Raw genomic sequence first — 26,449 nt, forward strand, 5'->3', positions numbered from 1 at the left:
AAGATTACAAAGAATGTGAAGGATAAATTCAAATACAAAACAGTTAACACATACCTGTTTGGGGGTGGAAAAGGTTTCAAAGCATATGATTTATGACAAACAAAATAATTAAAGTGGTCTTTGGAGGTAAAAATACAGGATATGACTAATCTAGTGAAATGAAAGAATGGTAAACATTGACTCTAATGATGTATTTGAATTGCTGCTGGGAAGGGAGTTGCTGCCCCATTGGGTGTTTAGTCTACATTTAAGCAACCCTACTAACTGAATCTTAAAAATGACATATGCCCTGGTATCGAACATATCTATGCAGTATTCAAAACCACTGGGAGCAGATTTCAAGTAATCACCAGCTACAGCTTTTGAGGAGCAGCCCTCCGTCTGCAGCCCTCACTCTATGGTTGGAGATGAACCCTTCTGTCCACATGTGCCATCTCCCCCCAGGGCCTGCTGTCTGTAGTCCCAGAGAGGTGGGCTGCATGCAGCTGACCACATTTGTTCTCTAGTAGAGGCTGGATGTGTAGGGATGATGTTATAAATAGCTGCTAAGAACAATGGATACCATGGAAATGGTTCAGGAGCATGGAATATAAAAAAGGAAGCAAGAAATTAAAGGAGAAAAAGAAATGAATCATCACCAAAAATAAAAGGTAGATTGTTCTCTTTCTCCATCATATAGATATGTACCTCCCCCCTCATACACACAGGCAGACACAAAGCAATAGCTGCCTTACAGTACTAAGTGGCAAAAGCAGATTGCAGAACAATACATAAAAGACAATTCTGCATTTGTATAGGTAAAAATGATAAATCACTGGCAATTTTATATAGTTTCATATCTATAAAATCATAGGGGATAAAGACCTAGGCTTGTATATATAACTTAACAGTGGTTATCCTTTGGTGCTGGAATTATGCTTTCTTCCCTTTGTGATTACCTATCTCTATATATACACACACACATATATATATATTATTTATATATATATATTATTTTGAATGCACAACTAAGTAACTGCGTAAGTATAAAAATGAAATAAATGAAAAAAGTGAAATAAAATGTGACAATTTAAAACACTTAAAAATGTTTGCATTTTTAACTTATAAATACACAAAAAGATTATAAGACTGAGTTATAATAATTTATCATCAATTTCCAATTTACTCAGAAGGTACCAATCAGTATATGTTAGACCCTGGGAAAACTGCTATAATTTTCTCCTAAACTACAGCTCAGCTTCCATTGGCTCAAAATTGCAACATCTCTCACCTGCAAGATATAGGAGAGACCCTTCTGGGACCATTTATTTATCATAGCTACCTCAAGACCTCTTAGGGAGGCAGAGACTAACTAAAATTGACCACACAGATCCCAGATGTGTTGCCCGAACGTGATCGTGATCACAAAAACCCAAACCTCAAATAATCAAGATCTCTTGGAGTGGGGCCCAGGTATGAGTATTTGTTTAAGAAGCTCCCTAGGTGATTCTAATATGCAGCCAACACCACTAAGCCAACACTACCACCAAGAACCATGGCTCTAATGGATTAATTTACTAAGGGTCATTTGAACTTGGCCTTTGGAGAGAGGTAAAATTAAAGCAGAGAATGTAGTTGATCAAGGCCAAGTTGTTCCATGGCCCTGAGCCTTGTGAGAAAATAATTATGCAGACAGAATAAAAGATCATAGAGTGGGTACTTCTTGCAAAGTTAGTGAAGTCAGTGGGTAGCCCTCTCTTGTGCTCATTGTAGAACAATCTCAAACAGGTATTTCTTTTTGGGAAAATGCTCTATGTTAGCAGATTCCTGTCAAGGTACCGTTATTTCACAAAACATAGCAGAATCCAATTTTGATGCTGATGCCAGGGGACTAAAACCCTCTTGGGCACCACAGATTTCCAGTCATTTCCATAGGAGGATACACACTGATGCACAAGACATGCTGGACCCTAGCATAACAAGTCCCACTGTAGAGAAGCGGCCGTTTGAATAATTTTTACTCTGTATAATGTCTTTGGTTGCTGGTCTGCAGATTTACAGTGGGTGAAGGCAAGGGAGCCTGCATTCTGGCCCCTGCCCTAATTTTTAACATATCAGGAAACTGAAGTTTTGATTTGCGTTGGTCTCATAACAGCAGAGGCCAGAATTAGATACAAGTTTTAATGTGCATTCAGGAATCCCCAAAATCCACTAGAATTTCTGATTTGGAGTTGTGACTTCTCCCTTAGCAGCAGCACAAATAGGCATTTTTTTTTTTTTTTTTTTTTTACTGACGATGATCATGATAATCATAACAAGTTGAAATTGTGTCATTAGCTGTTGATTGTTACATTTATTGATACCACACGTGCTAGCTCTATGCCAGTTATCATGCTGAATCATCAGTGGCAACCTTTAATGGAAATTTTTATTCCCATTTTACTGTGAGAATACTGAGGTCACACAGAATGCAGACAACTGAAGTTTTAAATCCAGTTCTGATCCTGGTCTACTAAAGCCACAATGCCAATCAAAGTGGCTGTAGAGCTAGGTGAGAGGGGGAAGTGCCGCACTCATGCCCTGCATGCTCTTATTGCCTGATTTCTCTGTCTCAAGTCCACGGGCCTGGGTTTTTCAGCCACATTCGTTCATTCATTCTTTCAGAGCTATACCTGATAGAACTCTACTACTCCCATTTTTTCGTAGCCTGGCTGTATTAGATTTATTTTTCTGGAGCACAGTTATATATCTCACGTATTTTTAATGGAGTTTCATTTTGCCACCCAGCGTAATCTTCGTTCCTGTGGTTTAGAAGGAAGAAAATACTGTTAAGCTCAGTCAGAGTTCTAAACAGATGTTCTACATGTCTCCTTGTGTAGTTGTAGCAATGTATCACTTTCAGACATCTCAGCCTTGGCCTGCCAGCCTCGCTGTGCCCCATGCCAAATGCTTTCAGATACCATGCAATAAGCAAAAACTGAGGTTAGCTTAAAACTATCAAAGTCATTTTATTCTGATTCTTGAATGCATTAGCATCTGGACTTCGATAGGGACCACCTGCTCTCAGGAAAATTAGTACCGTCACATCTGTTCAGTAAGGGAAATGCAATTGTTCTCTGTTTTAAGAAACCTGACTATGTAAAAAAAATCTGACTATGATCTTATCAACATCAACAAATTATTATCTTTTATAAGGATTTTTCTTTTTAAAGAAAGATTTGCCAGAAATTACTCTTTACCATCTCACTTTGCCTTTCTATTTTAAAAAAGAGTGGCCCATTTGCAAGAGTGTGATTTACCCACACCTTGTGAAAGTTACTTCCACAACAAATCAGATGGCAAAACACACTAGAGCTGCATTTATAGCACACTGCATTCACGTGATGCAAGAGCATTCCGTAGAAACCATGTTAAACGCAGGAGTGTGTTAGGGTGAGACAGACTCTATGGAGAACTCAGAATAGAGCTGTGTTGATCTGCCTGGGAAGGGTGATGGTGCAGTCAGTCAGATAATATTTAAGTTCTGAAATGTGTACTGTACCAGATTTGCTTCAGTTAAAAACATAATCCAAAATGACGGTTTCACCCCATGTGGCTCGCCTTCGGGCAAACAGAGAAGGGGACTGCATAGGGTTCCCCTACCATTGTGTGATTCTGTGAACGATTAGGAACAGCCTGGATCCCTGTAGTCAGACAATGCCTCATCTAAACCCTAAGAAAGGACTAATGAGAAGGAGGAAGCACCATGCAGATCTTCTAGAATCTTGGCATAGACTCTGAAGGGTAGTCACCTTGGGTTCCTGCATTGTGGAGGAGTCGCGTGAGCCTGAGAGGGACCAGGGCAGGCGGAATGGGGAGAAGAGGGACTGTGGTGTGACACAAAATAAGCCACAGAGGCCCAGTCTCAGGACAGGAGACAATGGATGGGGGACACTGGGGGTATTGAGAAAATTCCTCAGCTGAGTTCTGACTCCTGTGGCCATGCTGAATGCCTTTCTCTTAATCCACCTTATCTGATGGGTGCACTGCTAAATACTGTGATTATAAAATGACAACTTTTCCATTGAGAGAGATGGAACAGATTTTAGCAGATAGTGGAGATGCAAAACAAAAAAAAAGAATAGTTTTGTAAAAACAAAACTAACATGTTCACCGTGCCACACCCATACCTGATAAGAATGGATAAACAGGCAGAGCTGGGGACTTTTTATCCAGGCTGTGATCACTGCATACCAGGGCAGGATCCCTTTAAATATTTATTCGCTGGTTCATTTTTCTGTCATCTAGAGTGAAACCGCATCCTTTACCTGAGCAGGCTTCTGGCTGTATATAATAGAGCGACAGGCTGAAAGCTCACTGCTCTTCTCATCCTGATAAGAATCTAGTAAACTCAACAGAGAGAAATGCTAGTAAACCCACAACAAAATAAATTTTGAAATGATGAAGTGATAATCATTCTACAATTATTTTTTATATTTCAAAAGAGAAAAATTTTTAAAAAATAGAATGGAAAAGAAAACTATGGACGATGCCATTCCTGTTGTCCGTAAAAATGGAGAAAATGTTTTATTTATAGAGGTAGATATAAAGTGATACAGGAAATATATCTGCTCCATGTAAATTTATTAAATGCAACTTTCTTTTTCTCTTTCTTTCTTTTAGATAAAAAACCTCTTCATGAAATAAAACCCCAAAGTAAGTTATTTTTCCTCTTGTGAATATAATTTATTTTCACATTTGCTGCCTTGCTGTTGTATTTGTTTAGGAGCTCAGCAGAATTGAAATTCCTATGAAAGATCCAGGGCTTTCAAGGCCTCTCCTCATTGAGTTCAGAGTCACATATCAGCGGTTTAAATCCAAAAGAAATATGCACACCCCTCTCCTCCCCCCCAGTAAAAGTAAATCTCTCCTCTTGATTATTTCTGCCTATAAGTCCATTTCTCTGCAAATGTCATCTAGGATTCTTATTTCTGAAGAGATTTATCACATTAAAATTAATAAATATTTGTCAGTACATGCTTTCTTGAGAGCAGCCTTGAGAGAGCAGGCAAAAGCCTGACTACAAGTCTCTCCACCTAGCATCTTACCTCCTGTGGAATCCATGGCAGCTGGGCAGATTAGGACCCAGAACTCCATGGTGAAATAATTACGAGCTGAGGACTGGGGTATTGGTACTGGCTTAGGCTCCTTGTACCCAGGCTTGCTTATGGGAGAGGCCTTTGCATTGTCTTCACTTTATGCTTCCTGTAAAGTTGGAGAGAGGAGATGGCTGGAATGGCTAGCAGTATGGCATTTGACCTTATGCTCTTTAGTATCACCTGGACACCTTTTAAAATTCCCAGTTTCCAGGCTGTATCAAGGCTATCAGAATTTAAGGTGGAGAGTTTTCAGGACCCAGGAATCTCTATTTTTCAAAACTCCTCAAGTGACTCCAAGGTGCAGGTGGGGCTGAGAACCATGGTCTTAGAAAAATGTTTCTCAAAAGGTAGGTCAGAATCCACATGCATCAGAATCTCAGAGTGTGGCCGGAGCTTGTTAAATTAAATATGCACCACCTCCGAACAGAACAAATAAATTTGAATTCCCGGTTGAGGAGCTCCTGAGAATCTATGTGTTAATATGTTCCCCAAGTCATTCTCATACATCAGAAATATTTAAAGGACACTAGGGAAACTTCAAGATACTGGGGCAACATTAATACAGCTGTCATTAATAGGAGATTAGACAACTGCCTGGCTGGTTTGGTTTGTAAAGCTTGTGAAAGATGTCCCTGTCTAGCATCTCTCATTCTAGTATCGACTGAATGACTTTTGATCTTTTAAATCCCAGGGTATTAAAATTCAAAGAGCTTCGAAGAGTTAATAGCTATTATGAGCTAACTTCTTTGAGAGAATTAAGACCCTGTGAGGATAGACAGAAATAGGTACCTTGGGACAGGGGTCACAAGACATGAGGGAAAAATCCAGTAAAGCCATTCTTTTCCTATTTCCTTATGTTGCTTCAGGAAGACTGGAAATACAAAGATATCATTACTTGCAAAGTCTGAGAATTTGGGAAAACAGCAAAAATAAACATTTACACTTATTTCCCTGCTGTCTGCTGCCCATTAAAAAAAATCATTACTACTTAAGTATTGGTCCTCTGACATCATGCATGTTTGATTTTGAATTTATGGGAAGACTGAGTTTGGGGGCACCTGGCTGTGCATATGTGTGTTCATGTGTATGGGAATTGAGGGAAAGAGAAAGAAACAGATCACTGAATATTTGGCCTGTGCTTGTGTCAGGACCCTCAGGATGACAGGTGGAGTAAATGGACTGTTACCTTCCTCCTGGCCACATGATGCATGCTGTCTACCGATTCTGTTGTATAGTACAAAAAAGATCATAGGTATCCATGGGGTGGCCAATGTGAGAGTTACTTAGAAATGCATGTATGTGTTTTTAAAATTAATTTCATGCTTAGTTTGTGAGTACTGTGCCATTCTAATTTGGTTGCATCTGTACTTCCAGCCATAAACCCCACAGAAGCTATTTCCAGTCCTTAGGGACTTCAGAATTAGTTTTTGCTTGGGGTTCTCGCTCCTGAGCACCATGCTTAATTGCTGGATACTGCAATGGAATCGCTTAAACTGTTTTAATTTGCGATTTCTCTAAAAATAAGACCTTAGAGAATCAATATGATTGCAAAAGGCTCCCAGAGGAATCTGATCAGGGTTCTGTAAGCTGCATGGTTAGGAGTGCATTATAGAAATTCAGGCTGCAGTTGTTCAGTGAAAGAGAGGCTTAGTGTGAGACTACATGAATCATCACTGATGCAAAATCAGAGTCAATTATGAAGCTAATTGAGAAACAACCTGTGCCTATATATAGCCATACACATGATCTTCCATAAGGCCTGGCAGATAGGAAACATCACTCAGAGCTCTGCACAGAGTGCTCCATGAGCAGACGGGCAGAGGCACAAGCTCAGAGTTGCAGGGAGGTGTAAAAAGAAAGTGGAGTCTTAAGATATCTGTTGGCAAATCATAATGACAAACTGGGGAAAATATGTGCGCTGCATAGCTCATGAAAGCACTTATTGTAAATGAGATAATTTAATCAATTACGTTTCCTAATGTACTAAACTGAATGTTTCATTTTCTGCTTCTGCACATCTTAAATTATCTTCAGGTGCTTTATGAGATTTAATCATAGTTAATAGAAACTTCATTACCATCAAATGTGCTTTCAATAAATGTTGTGTAACAATGTCAGGAGGTGCAGTAAAATATGGTAGGTTCTGAATGGCAAACACGCACCCCCAGAGTCAAACTGAAAAATGGTTGCGTTGAGACAATAAGACTCTTTGGAGTCTTAGAGAATGCCTTTTTCTGAAAGGCTGTGAGCTTCTGAGTAGCAGCTGGTTTGGTAAGTTCACCTGAAGGAGTGAAAAGGATTTAGCTTTTCCCTGGAAGATAACTCGATACTATGCAGTCTCTCTTCATCTCCTTTCCATGCAGTTTTGTACCTAACAGAGATGAGTGCTCAGCACAAACTCAGTTAATAGTTCTAGAGCCAGCTACCTCCAGGATATCTTCAGTTGAATATGTCCTAATAACCTTAATCTCAACTTCCTCAAAGTTGAAATTATCCTTTTCTGTCCCTGTCCTTAATCAAATCCTTTTCCCATCTTCTCTATTTCAGTGAACAGTATACCATCAACTCTGTGTGTAGGGCAGAAACTTGAAGAGCCTCCTAGAGTCCTCTTATTTCCTTCATCTCCCTTTTCCTGCTCAATACTCAACAATTCATCACAATCTGACTATTCTGCCACCTACTAGATCTCAAGTTCATTTGCTGATCTCTATCTTCACTCTGCTCAAACCCATCCCTTCCTTCCTTCAGCAACTTACTGAGTGCTGACCTTGTGCTAGGAGGTGTTCTGGGTGTTGAAGAATCAACACTGAGCAGAACACATACAGTTTCTCCTTCTATCAAGCTCACATGTTAGTGAGGAAAGACAGGAATAAACAAACCAGAAAATGCATAGTGCTGAGTGGTGGTAAGTGTTATGAAGAGAAGCAGAGCAGGGTGGGGGGCACTGACAGGGTTAGAGTGAGTGATGCTTTTTGATGTAAAGTGTTCAGGGGTTTCTATAATCAAGTTATGTAGCCGGACATGGTGATTCACTCCTGTAATCCCAGCATTTTGGGAGGCTTCGACAGGTAGGTCACTTGAGGTGAGGAGTTGGAGACCAGCCTGGTCAACGTGATGAAACCTCATCTCTACTCAAAATACAAAATTTAGCCAGGTGTGATGGTGCGCACCTGTAATCCCAACTACTCGGGAGGCTGAGGCAAGAGAATCACTTGAACCCGGGAGGTGGAGGTTGCAGTGAGCTGAGATTGTGCCACTGCACTCCAGCTTGGGCGACAGAGCAAGACTCTGTCTCAAAAATAAAACGAAACAAAATAAAATAAAAAATGTTTGAGAATAGACCTGAGGGGAGAAAAACAAGGAAACAAACACTCTGGGTAGATGGGGTATGAGCAATCAAGGCAAAGGAAACAGCAGGACACAAATGCTATGAGGTGGGAGTTTATTTGGAGTCTCTAAGGGCCAGCAAGGAGACCAGGATGTCGGCAACAGAATGAGAAGTGGAGAACAGTAATAGCTAAGGTCAGAGAAGCGAGATGAGGGAAGAAAACTTTGTTTTGTTATAGTTTGAGTTTGTTATAGGCTACTGTAAGGACTTTGACTTTCACTCTGAGGAAGCTGGGAAACCATTCAGGGTTTTTATTCAGAGTGACATGACCTAATATATTCAAGGATAAACTCTTAACTGCTATGTTGGTGTAAACCTATAGGGAACCAGGGCAGAAGCAAGGAGATCTGTCACAATGACCTATTGTAACAATAATCTGTTACAATACCTAGGCTCTTAATCTAGCTTTAAGATGATTGTGGCTTGAGCCAGCTATGTAGCAAGAGGAATTGTAAAAACGGGTCACATTCTGGATGTCTTTTGACAGCAGAGTCAAAAGGATTTTCTGATGTTTTGGGTGTAGAGTACAAGAGAAAGAAAAACATTATGGATAATTCCAAAAGTTTGGCTATGCAACTGGAAGAATGAAGTTGGCCATTACTGGTATGAGGAAAACTTGGCATAGCAAAACTAGAGGGAGAATCAGGAGTTCAGTGTTGTAAATGCTAAGTTTGAGATACCTATTAAATATCTAAATGGAGAGGTTCAGTAGACAGTTGACGTTGGCCAGAGAGTCTAGACGTCAGAGAACTGTGTGGGCTGGTACCATAAATTTGGGGCTTGTCAGTGTCTGGATGATATTTAAAGCCCTTACTTTGGATGAGATCACTAGATAATGGTTGAAGAGAGAAGAGAAAAGACCTGAGGATGGAACCCTGACACACATTAACATTTAGATGCAGAGGAGGTCAGGAGTCACTACAAGGAAGAAAGAAAAGTAACAGCCCAAAGAGTAAGAGAAAAACCAAATGAAAGGAAAATGGTGTCCAGAAGAAAAGTCTAAAAATTCATGCCATCTTCATTCCCATACCAGGATTTCTAGAGTTGCCTCTTTGTAGCCAGTCTTGTCCTGCATCAGTTTATCTGATCTATCTAAAACAAATCCTGATCACATTACACTCCTGTTTAAGCCTCTTCAGTAGCTCAGTGTTATTCTTAAGAGGAAGTCTAGAGCACTTAACATATATATGATCTGGTCTCAGCTTTCTATTTTTTTTTTTTTTTTTGAGACCAAGTCTTGCCCTGTCACCCAGGCTGAAGTGCAGTGGTGCGATCTTGGCTCACGGCAACCTCTGCCTCCTGGGTTCAAGCGATTCTCCTGCCTTAACCTCCCAAGTAGCTGAGATTACAGGTGCCTGCCACCATGCCTGGCTAATTTTTGTATTTTTAGTAAAGATAGAGTTTCACCACGTTGGCCAGGCCTGTCTCAAACTCCTGACCTCAGGTGATCCGCCTGCCTCGACCTCCCAAAGTACTGGGATTACAGGCATGAGCCACCGCGCTGAGCCCCAGCTTCTTTTCTTCATCACCGTTAGGTATTTTCCTTCCTACCCTCTCACCACTGCTGTATTCTTCAGCAAAACAAAGCCGGTCCGTTTGAATGCCTGGTGCCCATCTTGGCTATAGTTTCCCTTATGTGTTCTGTTACTTCTGACTAAGTCTCTTTCCCTCAACCTAACACTTAACCTGCTTAACTTATTCTTCCTTCGGTTTTCAGCTTAGATTTCGTGTCTGCAAGGCCTTCACCTTCCCACCCTAAGTTTGAGTTAGTTGCTCTTATAAGTTGCCTCAGTATCAAAATGTCCCCTATTTTGTTCTATATTTTCATTGCCTTTATTCTGGTCTGGATTCCCTATCTGATAGACATAGTCCCTGCCATCTGACATACAGTATAGAGTTTTATTCCTCATTACATCTGTTGAATTTACCACAGAGTCTAGCATGTAGATATTCAATAAATATTTGTTGTGCTGTGGTTTTCATTCTTCCTGCTAACTTCTCACTGGACCTTTTAGTGTTAAAGTAAAGGAAAATTGGCCATGCCTGTAATACTAGCACTTTGGGAGGCCAGGGTGGGTGGATCACGAGGTCAGGAGTTTGAGACCAACCTGGCCAATATGGTGAAACCCCATCTCTACTATAAGTACAAAAATTAGCCGGGTGTGGTGGCAGGTGCCTGCCATCCCAGCTACTCAGGAGGCTGAGGCAGAAGAATCGCTTGAACCCGGGAGGCAGAGGTTACAGTGAGTCAAGATTGCACCACTGCACTCCAGCCTGGATGATAGAGCGAGACTCCATTTCAAAAAGAAAGAGAAAATCAAGATTTTGCTTCAATATAGTCAATTTTATTCATTCATGTAGAGAACATTTATTGTGCAATTGTCATATACAAATAATCTTGGCTTCGTGAAACAAGAAATGTATCTTCCCTACAATTTTAATGCAAAACAGAAAGAAGATAAGTGATTTGGGAAAAGTAAGGAAACTATTTGTAATAATCATCTACTCTGTGCCAGACACTAGGTTAAAGCCCAAAAATGCATGCATCTTGAAATTATTTCCACCAAACAATGGCCTGAATGCATCCTTAAAGTCTGAAAAGTAGGCGTGCTCTTCTCACTGAAGAAAATTCCATTCTGCACCTTTCCCCAAAGTGCACTAGGTTCATTCAGAGTGAGATCATGTTGATCCATATTCTTTATGATCTTCACCGGGTACAGAATTCCTCAGAGAATGTGGGGGCTGCACTGGCAACTTGGCATGTCCTTTTAGGCTATGGAGACTTAATTAGGATCTTGAACCCACAAAACCATCTGTGCCTTTGGCCATACCTTTCAGTTCTCAAAAGATTTCTAGGCTCTCCTAAGCTAGCATTAGGCTACTGGCATTGATGCTGATGCTCTAACCACTCTCTCAAACTGTTTTTTTTTTTTCCAATTTTGTCCATTTTTCCTCATCTCCTGCTGATTATTTTCAATTACATAAATATAGCACTTTCTGAAAATTGCCTGACTTGCTTCATCCTTCAGAATCATTCCTACTGTGAACCAATTCAACCCATATATATGTGAAACATTTGTAATTTTTTTTTAAACTAGTTTCTATTTTTTATGATCTAATGTTTATTCCAGCATAAGTATATGTCTTTTCTTACTACCATTTTCAATGATTTTGCTGACTCTGCCCTTAATGGACATGATGGGATTTTGTTAATTAAATACCTCAGACCTAAGCACAGACACAAATAAGTGATGAACTATTAATAGTATGTTCTTTAGCACTAGAATAACTTGGGTGCTCATTAAAAATGTGAATTTACAAGCCAAATCTCTCTACCTCTCAGTAACTAAAAATTTGTAGAGTTTATATCTTCAGTTTTCAAAATAAGACATAAAGTGAAGTCGTTTTTTCAAGAGCTGGAGTTCAAATTCTGCTCTTTTTGACTCTGTCTTCTGTTTCAATTTTGTCTCCCCATCTGATGGGCAAAAGCACAGTTCTTTTATAGCTCAAAGATGAAATTACCAGATACAATACAGGACCCTCCATTACATTCAAATTTCAAAGAAACATCAAATAAATGTTTAGGATAAATATGCCCCAAATATTACATGGGAAATACTTGTGCTAAAGCTACTCATTTTTTATCTGAAATTTAGAGTTAACTGTGTGTCAAACTTTTATTTGTTCAATCTGGCAAGCTTACTAAAAGGAGCTGTAAACATGTCTGAATGGGAACTATCAAAAATATTTTATGAAATAGATGACCTTTGTTGCCAACCTTGTAAGGATGGTTAGAATTGAAGCAGATATTGGAGGAGAGAGCCTCTCATTGAGGGTGAAAATTTTGAGCCAAAAGTAAGTCTGCAAAAGTACACCGTCTACTTGAAAAAATGAGTAGTCAGGTTTGACCAGAGAATAGGGTTCGTGTAGATGAGAAGTGGGCATTGAACTGTAGTGTGAGCAGAGCATGAAATGTCTTGAGCAGTGAAAGAAGTCCACCAGGAGTGGACCCAATCCATCCTGCAGAGTCATGAAAGGTGTCGTGTCGGGGTGGCCATACTAGAACAGGGTTTGGGAAGTCATCCACAGGTAAAATGGTTCCAAGTAATCAAAGACTGGGGGTATGGGTAGAGGGGACTGTCCCATGTGGGTGTCCACTGGGATGTCTTCTTTGGAAATTGAGATGGGAGAGGCACTAGAGATGCAATCACTCAGATATGTGAGTGGTTTGAGGAGGGAGTGAATGGAAACAGATTCAGAGATGAGTCTTTGATCTCAAGCCATGTCCCTGGTGGTGTCATTACCAGAAATAGGAGAATTCAAGAGAAGAACATATTTGAAGAGGTAAGAATGAATGATGATGATGAATCTGTAAATCAGATGACAGATGTGAGATATGAGCACAAGATGCTGGTGGTTTTGCCCAGCGAGCAGGAAGGAAATATGTCATCAGATCTTCAGAGAGAAGATGAGGCAGGAGATGTTAATTTGAGACTGTTCAGGATCAAGGATATCATTGGCACTGCCTGTATGTGAGTGATTATCCAATTAGATGAGAACAGAGAAAGGAAAAAGGGCCAAGAACTGAACTTTAAAGCCTGCCTATTTAGAACTAGGAGAATGAAGGGTAGTTACTAAACAGTAAAGAACAAGTCAAACTTCAAGAGAATCAAATTTAAGGGGCAGTTTCTTTCCAAAAGGAAGTTTGCTATTCTTGTCTATTGCTGCAGAGCAGTGGTAAAGACGAAGAACGTTACAGTTGATGCAGTTGCAAATGACCTTCAAGAGAACCATGGTTTGGGCAAACACAGGCTTTACAGGGTATGGAAACAATCAAATGATGTAGCAGTAGGGGAGTAGTTAAATAAATGATCATGCAGCCTGAGCATGGACTAGGCAAATTAAAAAGGAATGAAGCTGGCCAGGCGCAGTGGCTCACACCTGTAATCCCAGCACTTTGGGAGGCCGGGGCTAGCAGATCACCTGAGGTTGGGAGTTTGAGACCAGCCTGACCAACATGGAGAAACCCAGTCTCTACTAAAAATACAAAATTAGGCGAGAGTGGTAGCACATGCCTGTAATTCCAGCTACTCCGGAGGCTGAGGCAGGAGAATCACTTGAACCCGGGAGGCAGCCGAGATCGTGCCACTGCACTCTACTCTGGGCAACAAGAGCAAAACTCTGCCTCAAAAAAACCAAAAAAAAAAAAAAAAAAAAAGGAATGAAGTAGGCGTATTATATTCTGACAAGTCATTGACAAGAGAGCATACATTTTCTTAAAGGAAAGTATAGTAAAGGAAGTATAATATAGAACCTTTAGGGTAGAGAAAGGAAAATAAAAACAAATGGAGGACATTTACATTTTTTTTTTTCTTAAATGGCACACAAGATACTATCAAGAGTCATTACTTTTGGAGAAGTGGTACTTGGAAGAAGGCAAGCTTGCTTTTTGCATAGTATATGTACCTTTTTATACTTCCTAGAACATTTTCTAATCTTATATATGTATTCTATTTGTTCATTTTTATGTTAACAGTAAGGTGTTAACTGATTGGGAAGATCATGGAACAAGCATTAAGAAATATTTAATGTTAAAAAATGCTTAAAGTTCTTATAGACAAAGAGCTAAGAAATCAGTAGATGTAAAAAGGTGACATGTTTGAGAAGTTTGTGAGGGAATAAGTTGAGGGAAGGATTTGGGGAGAGGTGATTAGAGAGACTGGACTGTGTTTGTAGGCAGGGGGCAAGGCCCAGCTGTGGAGGAAAAATTTGAAGATGCAAGACCAAAAGAGAATAATGCATGAGGCCAGGTCCTCATGGGGCAGCTCTTCAGGGAACAGAAAAAACAGAAAATTGGATGAAGGAATAGAGGAATTTTGAGTTACAGGAGAGTGAACTCACATAGGATAGTCTCCATGTTTTCAACAAGAAAGAGGGCAAGTGAGGAGTAGGGAAGGAAAGGGACAAAGTTCAGAGCAGCTGTTGTGAGGAAAGCACTATTTGGCCATAGAATGTGAATCAAATAATTATTGAGTTGCAAGAAAAGCCTGGGTGAGGTTGCATAGCATCCTTTCGATGATGCCAGTGCTATAGTGACTTCCTCCAGCGGGGCAAGTTAACTCGGGTACTGGTATGGAGAGAGCAGAGAGGAGACACAAGAAAGAGATACTGCATCATGGTTAAGCAACTTGGGAGTGAAGATGGACATGTGTTCAAAGCCTCACTTTGCCATTTTTCAAGTTATTAACTTGCTTGACACTGTGTCATCATCAGTAAAATAAGATGTTAATATATAATACCTACCTCATAGATTTTATTTATGAGGATGAAAATGTGATCATCTGGGTAGTTCTTAGAGAAAGAGAAGTCAGCATAAGGTTAGTGCTCAGTTACTGAGTTACTGTGGTTCCTGAGAGATAGTCACACAGTGTGATCAGGAAGACAGAGGTCAACAACTGGATAGAGAGTGATCAAAAGCATTGATTCTGGAGCCAGATTGCATGGGATTGAGTCCCACTTCTGCTACTTATCAATCATGAGGCTTTGAGAAAGGCAAGTAATTATCTCGCCTCAGTTTACACATCTCAGTGAAGATATTTTTAGAACGTTGTTGGAAGATTAAAATGAGTTAATAAATGTAAAGTCCTAGAACAGTGCCTTCTAAGTGCTTTTTAAGATATAGCTGCTATTGTCATTACAATAGTAAAACAACAACTACAATAGCAAAATGAGATTTTTGAGTTTGGGAAATTGGAAAGGCAGAAATGTTACAAGATTCTAAAAATTGCAAATATAATTGAAATTGCTTAGCATGGTTGGCCATGGCTAACCATTTAAAAGCTATTTTCTGATGCATTAAATTAAAGAAAAAAAGTTTCCTTCTTGTTGACAGCACATATAAAGAACTTTAACAATAATTTCTGTTTCATCATATTTCAGCATGCAATTAAATATTTTGGCAGGGAACTTTGTATCAACACCACCTCCTGTGCTGAGGGTGCTTCCTGGGGCGCCTGTTACCTGGCCTTCTATGGGATTCCATCTCCATGGCTGGCTGCCTCGTTTTCTGTTTGTGTTACCCTTCTCAGGATGTGCTATACTTATCATATGGATTCCTTAGTAATTCACTTCCTCTTATGTATACCAATTCAAGTATGTTTGTTTTTCTGAAATGGGAGCAATGGCATTCTGCAATATCCAATAGGAGATAAAACAGAATATCATATGTTTGGAAAGGTACTCGCTATGTTCCTATGTTAATTCTCAGTCACTTATCTGAATCCTGCAAAATAGATTCTAATCTGGTATATAGTTAAGGTCGTAACATGAGCACTGAGTTAAATTTCCATTAGTAAGTGGCTGACATTAATACATCTTTTAGAGGGGAGTTATGTAAGGAGAAGGAGGAAAACCAACTAAAAAGCCCTTCTATAGAGTCCTTTGGGCACATTGGTGACAGTAAATGACTGGATATGATTATCATGCATAAAGCCATCAACCTTGTTAATACCCATTCCCTGAACTGTGAAGTTCAAAGGGTCTTTGAAAGGTCATTTAGTCCTTCTCCCCAGCTTTGGCCACAAAACTAAAATAAAATAACTGGAGAGTACTGTAAAGTCGTGTGGTTTTTCAGAGACTTTCTGAAAGGAGATTTCACAATCTCTCACAGAAATACAATTCAGGTTTTTAACAACCCTCATTGTAGAAAAGGTCATTGTAATATCTAACCAGAGTCCCAATTGCTATAATAAAAGGTCAAGTCCTCTTTTGCAGTTCTTGTTAAAGATGGTGAAGAGTTGGTTACTAGCTTCATCATAAATGAATGGTCACTGAGCACCTACCCAGATGGTAGGCCTCTTCTCTTCTTATAACAACACTTTATGTATGTAAAGTGCAGGAAGTCACTTTATCAGCACCCTTTTCTTCAGGACAAATGAACCCATAAACATTTCCTCTCCAGGGTCCTAGTTTCCAGATCTCGATTAATCTTTTCAGCCTTCTCTGCAGATGCTTTGTGTCTGTTCCAGCCATGAGTACATTCCTCAGTAGTTTCTGACTAATTTGGAATACAAGAGATTTCGCAGCCAGTGCTCTACATTGTTTGTGGGGTTTGGGGCTTTTTTAATACCTGTAGATTGTAGACAGTAATTTTCTCTACCACCTGGTGAGTCCTCCCAAGCTTTGCCTGAAGCTTTTGTGACTCTAGGAAAGAGGAAAATAGGGATGAAGAAAACAGGAAAGACGTTTGTAACACATTGGTATGTAAAGCTTCGTTTATGAAACGGAAAGTCAGCGGAAAGTATCCTGTGCCCACAAAGAGATAGAATAGCCTGCTCAGTCAGGGCTTTTGTTCAAAATCACTTTGAGCAAACAAACCAGCCACACTGTACTTGAGAGACTGGATAGGTATAAACATATGTGTAAATGTAAATGAAAAGAGAGTCCTGGCAGCAGGGGTTCTAAAATCAACGTAAGACTGTGGTTTCTTTGATATTTCTCTTCTCACAGTTGGAGGCCAGGCAAGCAATCAATAAAGAGCTGTTCGTGATGATTGGCAAGTTTCCCTGGGAAGTTATAGAGATATTGTAGCTTTTGAAGAGTTTAAAGCAGTTAGGGAAAACAAAGCAACTCACTGGCATTTGGAAAATTAACAATAAAAAGTACAACCCAAATTGAAATCTAGGAAGTACAAGTGATGCAAGTTGTTCAGAAGACCACAGGGCGGCAGCGCTGACTGGATTGGCCAAGACAGAATCACCTTCGTGGGAGAGGAGGACCTTGCACTGGGTACCCTGACTGATGGGTAGATGGAGAGGGCTAGGGTCTAGATGCCTAGTGGAGTTGGGGTGGGGGGGTATATTACACTGACCACTACATATGGCCTTTTGTTAGCAGGTGTCCATCTAGCAGAGATATCAATTACAGTTGCACTTGGGATGAATGACAATGCAATAAAGGGCTGAAAGGCTGAGCACAGGAATGGTTATGGGAAAAGTTGCCAGTCCCTGGGAAGTGACTGCACCTTGTGGTCCTGTTGCTACAGTAATTCTCCCAGGAATGAGGGGCAGAGGCCTCCAAGGTTCTTTAGGAGAGTCGTGTGCTTGTGTGCATGTATGCACATGTGTGTATGTGATGATTCTTCAGGAGCAATGCTTAAGTGCACATGTACTTATACACACACACACAAGACTTTCTCCCTTCTCTCATGAAGCCAGAATAAAAAATCTAGAACTAAACCTTTGGGCCAATACTGAACACATGAAAGAGAATCACTTCAACTTTTGTAAACACACAGAAATCTTTACAAAGAAAGCCACTGTGTGCTCTTGGAAAGAAAGATCAGAAAACAGCAGGATGGGGGTGTGGGTGGGAAGAGGAAAAAGAATGAGATGAAGTACAACCAGGTAGATCAAAAAGAGAAGGGTAAAAAGAAAAGAAAGAAGAAAGAAGCACAGTGACTCACCTGTAGAAGAATGTGAGCTGTGGGTAAAGTCTGGTTCTGTCTCCTGAGGTGTAAAATGTGACTTTGAGGACTTGTGTATACCTCTGTGACTGCACTTGAAATACCCAGATCTCATCACTACCTTGTCCTTACCACCTTTAGTCAAGAAATGACAGAATATGAGCCATATGAGCCACGTGTTAATTCATCCATGCATCTTCGTTGCTGCCCCTCAATAAATATTTGTTGAGTTAGTGAAATTATTGTAAGCTGAGTTTTGTAATTCCCAGGATAAACTGTTCTGTAAAATAATTACTGCTTTGCTTATCTCTCTATAGGCATCCCTTTCCTCTGCCGCTTAGCTTGTAGATCAAGCTGTCCCAGTGTCAGGGTGAGCCTTAGGGGAGCCAGTACTCGCCATGCAGGTCTCTGTCCTTTCTTTCCCTACCCTGTCCCTGAAGTTCCTCTACTCATTTTTAAAATTCTGTAATTTAGTATTTTATTCCTTTGAATTAAGTCAAATGGATTCTACAGATGTTCCTGGGAGAGGAAACACACTGAGCCGTATCAAACATTGACACTTTGGTCTGCAGGCATACATAGGGTTATTCCTAAAAGCAAGATCTGTATCTGGAGGGAGAATGAGAATTCTGGTTACCTGGTAGGGAGGGAGTAGAAACATAAAAGACAAAACGTCGATCCAGAGGAACAAAGAAAACTTGTTCCTGCTGCTTGGTTTTGTCTTAGGATGTTCACTGCCACCAAAATCCATTTCCAGCCCAGGTGTCTTGCCCTGGTCATCCTCCTGGCTTCTGGTCCTTCCTATTTTAGTACCTGGAAAACTGAGGATGCCTTTGTCTCTACTTTGTCAACTCAGCAGCAAAGGAGTTGCATTCTGCACACTGCCAGGCTGCTTCTCTGTATGTGCTCATTTGCTGACCAGGTGTGTTCTCTCCAGATACACTTTTTAAGGTGAGAGTGTCATCAGTCAGCAGTGCCCAAGGAACTGGAGGAAAGGGAGGGAAAATGCTAGTTGGTTTCAATCCAAAGTTCCCAAAGTTCCCTCACTGCTTCCCATACACTGGCATGATGCCTCTGCTGTGTTCCGTGTTCTCTGTCTGCTCTGGGAATAATTATTCCCTCCAAGGCACTTAACTGAGTAGAGGGAAGGTGGGAGCTTAAGAACGATAGCTGCCCTCCTTCTTCCCCCACATGACAGAGGCACATGTGGAAACTGAGGTTGACGTTTATCATCTCAGCCATGGTTATGAGTGGTTGGAGAAGCAGGCTCCATTCCTGTCTCTCTCACCTTTGAATCATCATGAAGCTGGAATGGAAGTCTAAATCACACCCTGTTTCTGAGCAGCCATAATGCTGTTCGGGCGATTAAAGGTATTTGATAAACCTCTGACCTTTCAGATGCTGTTTTTGTTTTTGTTGTTTTGTTTGTTTGTGTGTTTTGTTTTTGGTGGTTGTGTTCTCGCTTGAGAATTATTTTTATGTGTTTATTGCCCTATTACTGAACCAGTTCTGCTTGATTTCCTCATTCACTCTTTAATTTGGTAGCACCTTATTTTACACTCCACTAACTTTGTTGAAAATAAATTCACTTTCCTTGTGTGGTTAATATTACTCATTTGATAACACAAGTACCATATTAGGGTGTGGTGAATGCATAGTAAGTGCTGCACAATTACAAGGTAAACATATGATAGGTTTATTTTATCCTGTAAGCCCAACACAGGGGTGACAGAGTAATTACTTTTGGACCCATTAAGTGTACTTACCACATAATCTGTAGGAAGATTAACTATGTAGTTAACATTTGCCATCTTCCATTTTCACACACCTTCTAAGATTACACCTCTTTGAGGCTTATGTTATCTCAGACAAATCTCGTGTGCTGTATTGCAGGAACCATCATGGATCTGCTACAGGAATAACCACACCCAACGCACCTCTAGAAAAAGGGTGAAAAGCAGCTACAGCACATCTCGTGGGGTGGGGAGGCACCCACATTCTAAATCCAAACTAACGCTTTTATTTTTGCTTTGCCCATGCATCCAATAGGATGGAGTAGGAGAGGTATGGGAGAAACAGCATGTGCCGTCTTAGCGACCCGTCCTCTTCCACAATAAATTATTAGAGTCTAGCATTTAATTGGTGTCAGAAAACATCTACCATGGACATAACAGCACCTGGGACCACGACCTTCATATCCCACAATAAAATTCTCTCATAATGACTATATGCTCTAAACTGATGTTGTCAGTGTACTCTTAATGATTTGTGCCAACGCTAAAATTCATATTTGTGAACTCTGGTCTTTTTCTCGACTCATAGACTTTGTGTTATCTCCTTGCCCTAGACTGCTCTCTGCAAATGCATGTGCCCCAGGTTTCACATAAGCAGAGCAGATCACCCATATTTTATCACTGTGTGTGGGTCTGCCCTCGCTCTGGTAAAAGGAAAATATAAAAAGTGTTTTGTAGGTAAACATGACATCCTAAACTAAGGAGGTGTCTGCCCTTACTAGAAAAAAATACTATTTTCTTTGCAAAATTGATTATCTTCAAGAGTCTATTACATGCTAAGCTACCTTAATGCAGTTAAGATGTTTACCTAGCGTCCCTTTGATTTATACAAGGCATTTTAGAAACACGATTATTGTGTGAAAATGAGTACAACTTGTGTTCACTGTACATCTGTCATTTTCTCTGAGCAGTAGCTCCAAAAATCCAATAGCATTTCCTTTTGTATCCCTGAGTGGTTCTTTGGTTTTGTGCTCATGCTGGTCACTTACGATTTCTCTTGTGTCTTTCAGGCATAGAGAATGCCAGCGACATTGCTTTGTACTCGGGCTTGGGTGCTGCCGTCGTGGCTGTTGCAGTCCTGGTCATTGGTGTCACCCTTTATAGACGGAGCCAGAGTGACTATGGCGTGGACGTCATTGACTCTTCTGCATTGACAGGTGGCTTCCAGACCTTCAACTTCAAAACAGTCCGTCAAGGTCAGCGGCGTAGGTCCCTCCACACCTCGTCCTCAGTACCATAGACTACGCTCACACTGGACCCCAGCCTTCTCCTGGGCCCCGTGTGAAGGTAGCTCTTGGCACTGGGAGCCGCTGCCAAATTGTCTTCACACATGAACAGACCAGGCTGAGTGAAGTGGTCTGCTTATCTCCTTGTCTGCCACAAGGACAAGAGGATCTTGGTTTATTATCAGCAACATTTTCAATGAGGCATTTCCATTTTTGATGTACAGTCAGCCTAATGAGTTATTTTATTTCAAATTATACTTCTTTTTAAAAATGTCCTTTTGAGAATGTATATTTAATTTAATTAACCCAAGTATTGATTATTCAAGACCAAGGACTAACACCTATATCACAACCTCCCAGGTATATTTATTACCCTATTTATGAAGTGGAGTAATTTTGTTATTTCTATTTTAAATAAGTAAACAAATTTTAGAGAATAGATGATGGGTCAGCTAGCCAGGGGGAAAAAAATGAAATTCCAGCCTAAATGACTCTCAGCTGTTGCCAAGTCCAAGCAATCTTTAGTTGTGGGGGAAGGAAAATCTGTCATGTCAAACTGTAGCAATACTCATTTTCAAAACAGAGTCATTTAATTCTCTTATAGGAACCAAATCTATTCCTTATTGCAAGGTGGGGATGAAACATACACGGCTTTCATTTTAGAAAAAAATGAAACTGTCTCTTTTCAGAGGATGAAGTTTTCTACCTTGACCCTCATCATCAATATCGTCACCTTTATTTCTGTTTATTGTGCATCAGTGATGCCTACAGCATGGAACCGGAAGTCTCAGTGCAAGGCAGTGATTGACTAGACAGGCTTCTGGAGTGGAAACACAGACATGCTGGAAAAAATTGAGAGATGGCCAGAGAGATGAGTACCTTCCCTCTTGCCATTCACTTCTGGGCACCTCAGAGTTAGGCCTCAAAAGGGACACATCCCCTACATCTGGACATATAGTTTAGTATATGTAGAGAATTGGAAATAAATCCAAATATAGAACTGATTTTTTAAGTGGTATTACCCAAGCTGGAGTGCAGTGGTATAATCGTAGCTCACTGTAGCCTCCTACCCATGGGCTTAAGTGATCCTTCCACCTCAGCAGCTGGGACTGCAGGCACATGTCGCTGCACCAAGCTAAGTTTTTGTTTTATTTCTTTTTTTCTAGAGACAGGGTCTCACTGTGTTGCTCAGGCTGGTCTTGAACTTGTGACCTCAACGATCCTCCCACCTTAGCCTCTGAAAGTGCTGGGATTATAAGAATGAGCTACTGGGTCAAGAATTGATTTTTATGCTACATAAAAAAACTAGAAACATATTTTCATCAAATAATAAAATATCTTAGACCATAACACTTGAAAATAGAGGAGCAATATTAGTGTGAGAGACAGTTTTGTGCATAAGACCATAGGCTTTGAAGTTAGATTTTAGTCTAAAACTGCTATCAGTCAGTCTGTTATCCTCTTAGTCTCAAGTTTTAGAGCTATAAAATGGGGTTAGTAACATTGACCTCAAAGTGTTCTTGTGAGGATGATAGATTACCTGGAACAACATGGGTAAGCCCTTGGCATATGGGTGCTCACAAATGTGGTGAATAGAGTTCTAGAAGCTGGTTGTTTCCTCTTACCCTAGCACAGGTTGCCAGCGTCTTCCATGGAGCACTAGGCAGCAGGTGAGAGGGGTGGATCCCTGGCCTACACGTGTCTGGGGAGTGCTGACTTGCGTACACTTAAACACAACTTATGTGTATTGTGAATCTCTAAGACTATATTAGTCTTACCAAACTTATCTGGCCATTTTGTTTTACTTTTGTTTTTGGCCAAGAATATCACAGAACTAATGATACAAGCAAAGTATTTTGGCAAACGTCACTCTCTGTGTATTTATTATGGTGATCTGCCTCATGCTGATATCATGTGGTTTTCACCTCCACTGTCTTAGAGAGATCCATTTTTGAGCAATACATCAAGTGCCCCAGCAAGTTGAATACTGGGCCTTTTAAATAGAATGCCATACACAGAACAGACCAGGGACTTGTAAAAGGATTTCCAAAGAGAAGATTGGGGTGACCAGAGGTGGGTAACTGGCGCTGGTCAGACTTCAGTCAAGCTGGCAGCCGATTTTCTCTGACCCTGGATGCTATCATATGTACATATATCCAGAATCAGGCATTTCCCACTCAAGTGCTATCTCACTCTAGTAAATATTTTTGCTTCCTTGTGACACTTAGGCTAGGCAGATCTTCTAAGCGTAGTCAAAAATTAAACTTCAGAGGCCAGGGCTTGAGATAAAAGAGCCAGGTGACTGAGGCATCTGGGCTTTTGAAGTCTCCATGGAATCTCTTGTTCTAAACTCTTTTCTAATCTAAGATGGGTTTTAGTCCTGCTTCTTGCCTGGGAAGACCATAAACAGGAGCAAAGTGGTCACCTGTAGAACTCAGTGCAGACCTGCTAGAAAGCACAACTCCCTGCTCCCTGATGGTGCCTGGGTCTTGATACAACATGCCCATGCATGAAAAACAAACAAACAAACAAAAACGCATCATCAAGGATCCTTTAGCTTTATAGCATTATTTACTTCATCCAATTTGTGTATTTTCCTCTATTACTCTGGATTCTTAGAGCATCAGAACAAGGGGTGGGAAAAGTCAGGGTGATAGATTCCCTGCTGGCGTTGCTGCAAATTATGAAAATGGAAAAACAATAGAGGCTAATATAATATGGCCCAGAATTGCAGCATTTTCAAAAAGATCACACTTTAAACATTTTTGTCAGGCCCCAAAGGAAAATTGTTTAATATGGTTTGGCTTTCAATTTGAGATGTCACATTGACAGACTGATATGGGTGGGAAGCTTGGGACTGAGGGTTATTTTGTTATTTACTAATAAATGAGATTACTTCATCACAAGAAAATATCACAGCATTTCTTTTTAATATTTGGCTTGGAAAAAATTGGTGAGCCCCAGCAGATGACAAAGCCCAATTTCTCATGTTTTTGCAAAGATGCTATATATTTTTTTTCCCTTGAGACAGAAAGGAAACCATGCTAAGCTGCTCCCTATGTGGAATCTAAGCTTCTCACTGTCTCTGGTTGGTGCATTCTTTCCCTCACAGAGTGACATATGGGTTATTAGAGCAAATTGGCTACTCAGATGTGGTGCGATTCATGAGGTGCCCTGACCCTTTTGCTCTGAGGACAAATCATTTCCTCCCCAGCTCCAGAATCTCTGCAGAATTCCATAGGAAATGCACTGGAATCAAAGTAGCTTCTGTTATAAACAGCACTACCTAGTCACCGCGCTGTGTCATCGCTTGCCATTTAAAATGAACAGATGTTATTTTTGCTCAAAACTCAACTGCAAAACATCTTTCTCCACCCTCCCCCCACTTTTTTTTTGTTGTTGTTATTTTAGCTTCTCTTTGCCAGTTGAAATAATCACATAAACAATAATACCTGAGTTCGTTGCCAGAGAGAATGCCAGAAATACTTGTTTTGAAAAGATAGCAAGGAAAGATCTCTGGAAAGTGAAAGTTTTGGGTCAGTGCCATTTAGAGAATGGACTGTGGAAGCCAGGGCTCTTGATTCAAAAGTTCTAGTCACTAGCACCCAACCTGGCAGGGTGGGCCTGAAGAGCTAGCTTGGATTGGAACCGCTGGCACCCATGCAGGCTGTTGTACAGTTTGTAGAGGCAGAAGTACAGGGGTAACTGAGAAGCCTTTTAGTTTCTGAGTGACAGATCAATTTTCTTTTACCAGGTAACTCCCTGCTCCTGAATTCTGCCATGCAGCCAGATCTGACAGTGAGCCGGACATACAGTGGACCCATCTGTCTGCAGGACCCTCTGGACAAGGAGCTCATGACAGAGTCCTCACTCTTTAACCCTTTGTCGGACATCAAAGTCAAAGTCCAGAGCTCATTCATGGTTTCCCTGGGAGTGTCTGAGAGAGCTGAGTACCATGGCAAGAATCATTCCAGGACTTTTCCCCATGGAAACAACCACAGCTTTAGTACAATGCATCCCAGAAACAAAACACCCTACATCCAAAATCTGTCATCACTCCCCACAAGGACAGAACTGAGGACAACTGGTGTCTTTGGCCATTTAGGGGGGCGCTTAGTAATGCCAAATACAGGTGGGTGGTCAGTGTGTGTTTGTGTGTTTTCCAACGTATAAATGTTTCATTTTTACACAGTTACTTCCCATCAGATTCATTTTATGATGTTTACCATCCCCTCATCAGACCTGCAAACACTGCAGCTCCACTAGTCCACTTGATTTACACAGCAAACCAGAACCAGTGCTGAGATTAGATTTCGCAGTCTTCATCTCAGCATGGACTGAATGCTCCCTTTGGTTCCCTATTAGAGCTGATAACTATATTTGCCTGAAAGGTTTGGGTAGTCCCCAGGCTTTAAGCCCCTTTGGAGTGTATTTCCTAGGCATGATCAGAAAGCACTGAAAAAATTCTCTGGCATGACAGACCAGGGCCCCATGTTTACATGTAAGCATGGTTTATGTATGAGTTTGATAATTTAGTGAAATGGCATCTCATCAGTAACTGACCTAATGAACACTCCATAGCCCTTGCTATAGTGTTACTCTCTGATGAGCAATCATGTGGGGTCATTGTGGAGTTGCTCTTTTGAATTCAAACTTCAGTTCCAGGGCTGTGTCAGTATAATGAATTCTCACATATTTTTTCCTCCTTTTGGCTGGAAGAGAGGAGATTTTCATGATGTTTTGACATGATACTTAAGGTATCCAGCCCAAATGATATCCTTTCTATGGATTAGTTTTCAGAGTTGCTGCCTAAGACCTAAGTGGATGGTAGACAAGGTCAATTTCTGCTCGGATTTCTAAGCAATGAGAATTACGTAGTGCACTGAAGCAGGTAGTGATCTGTTGGCTGCTAAGAAGGAAGAGAATCTGTTGGATCTGTGTTTATCAAACAACAGGTCAGCACTGAGTCAGGGACATTATAGTTTAGACAGATGTCTCTATATCTGTGGAGGGTGGAACTAACCAACCTCTCAAATCAAGCATTTCATCCCATAAATAAAATCTGTAGTAGGACTAGTCTGATTCTACCATTCTAGCTAACTGACTCCTCTAGTAGCTTAGAGACTGGAGACTGAAATTCATTTCTAGTTGAGGAATGTTGTCTTGTTCTCCCTTAGAGCAATTACTTCCTTAAAATCTTCATTTCAAAACGTATTTTACTTCATCAAAATAGCTCTCAATGGCAACCATAATTGAAAGGTTTTGTTTTTTAAATTTCTAATTCTCTAAATCTTCTTTGGTCAGTGTTTTAGGATGTGGTAAGGGTCTTGGTTCAAATGTGTATGCGTGTCAATGTGTGAATGCCTATGCATGATTTAATTCTTCCAGTTGGTAACTGGCAAATAGGAGTCTTGATGGATAATGAGTCAATCAGCCATGTTTACCAATTAACTTTTCTGTAA

At 40.5% G+C, this 26,449-nt stretch overlaps 1 protein-coding gene across 1 annotated transcript in view; it reads left to right on the plus strand.

Moving 5' to 3' along the window:
• UNC5D (unc-5 netrin receptor D) overlaps window positions 1–26,449 on the plus strand; it is a 249,009-nt gene that overhangs the window by 155,281 nt on the left and 67,279 nt on the right. The window contains exons 8-10 of the mRNA XM_033225271.1: window positions 4,642–4,674; window positions 20,772–20,918; window positions 24,742–25,119. Coding sequence (XP_033081162.1) covers window positions 4,642–4,674; window positions 20,772–20,918; window positions 24,742–25,119 — 558 coding nt within the window. The remainder of the gene's footprint in view (window positions 1–4,641; window positions 4,675–20,771; window positions 20,919–24,741; window positions 25,120–26,449) is intronic.

Source organism: Trachypithecus francoisi, unplaced genomic scaffold (genome assembly GCF_009764315.1).
Source record: "Trachypithecus francoisi isolate TF-2019V2 unplaced genomic scaffold, Tfra_2.0 Contig01440, whole genome shotgun sequence".
Classification (NCBI taxonomy): Eukaryota; Metazoa; Chordata; class Mammalia; order Primates; family Cercopithecidae; genus Trachypithecus; species Trachypithecus francoisi.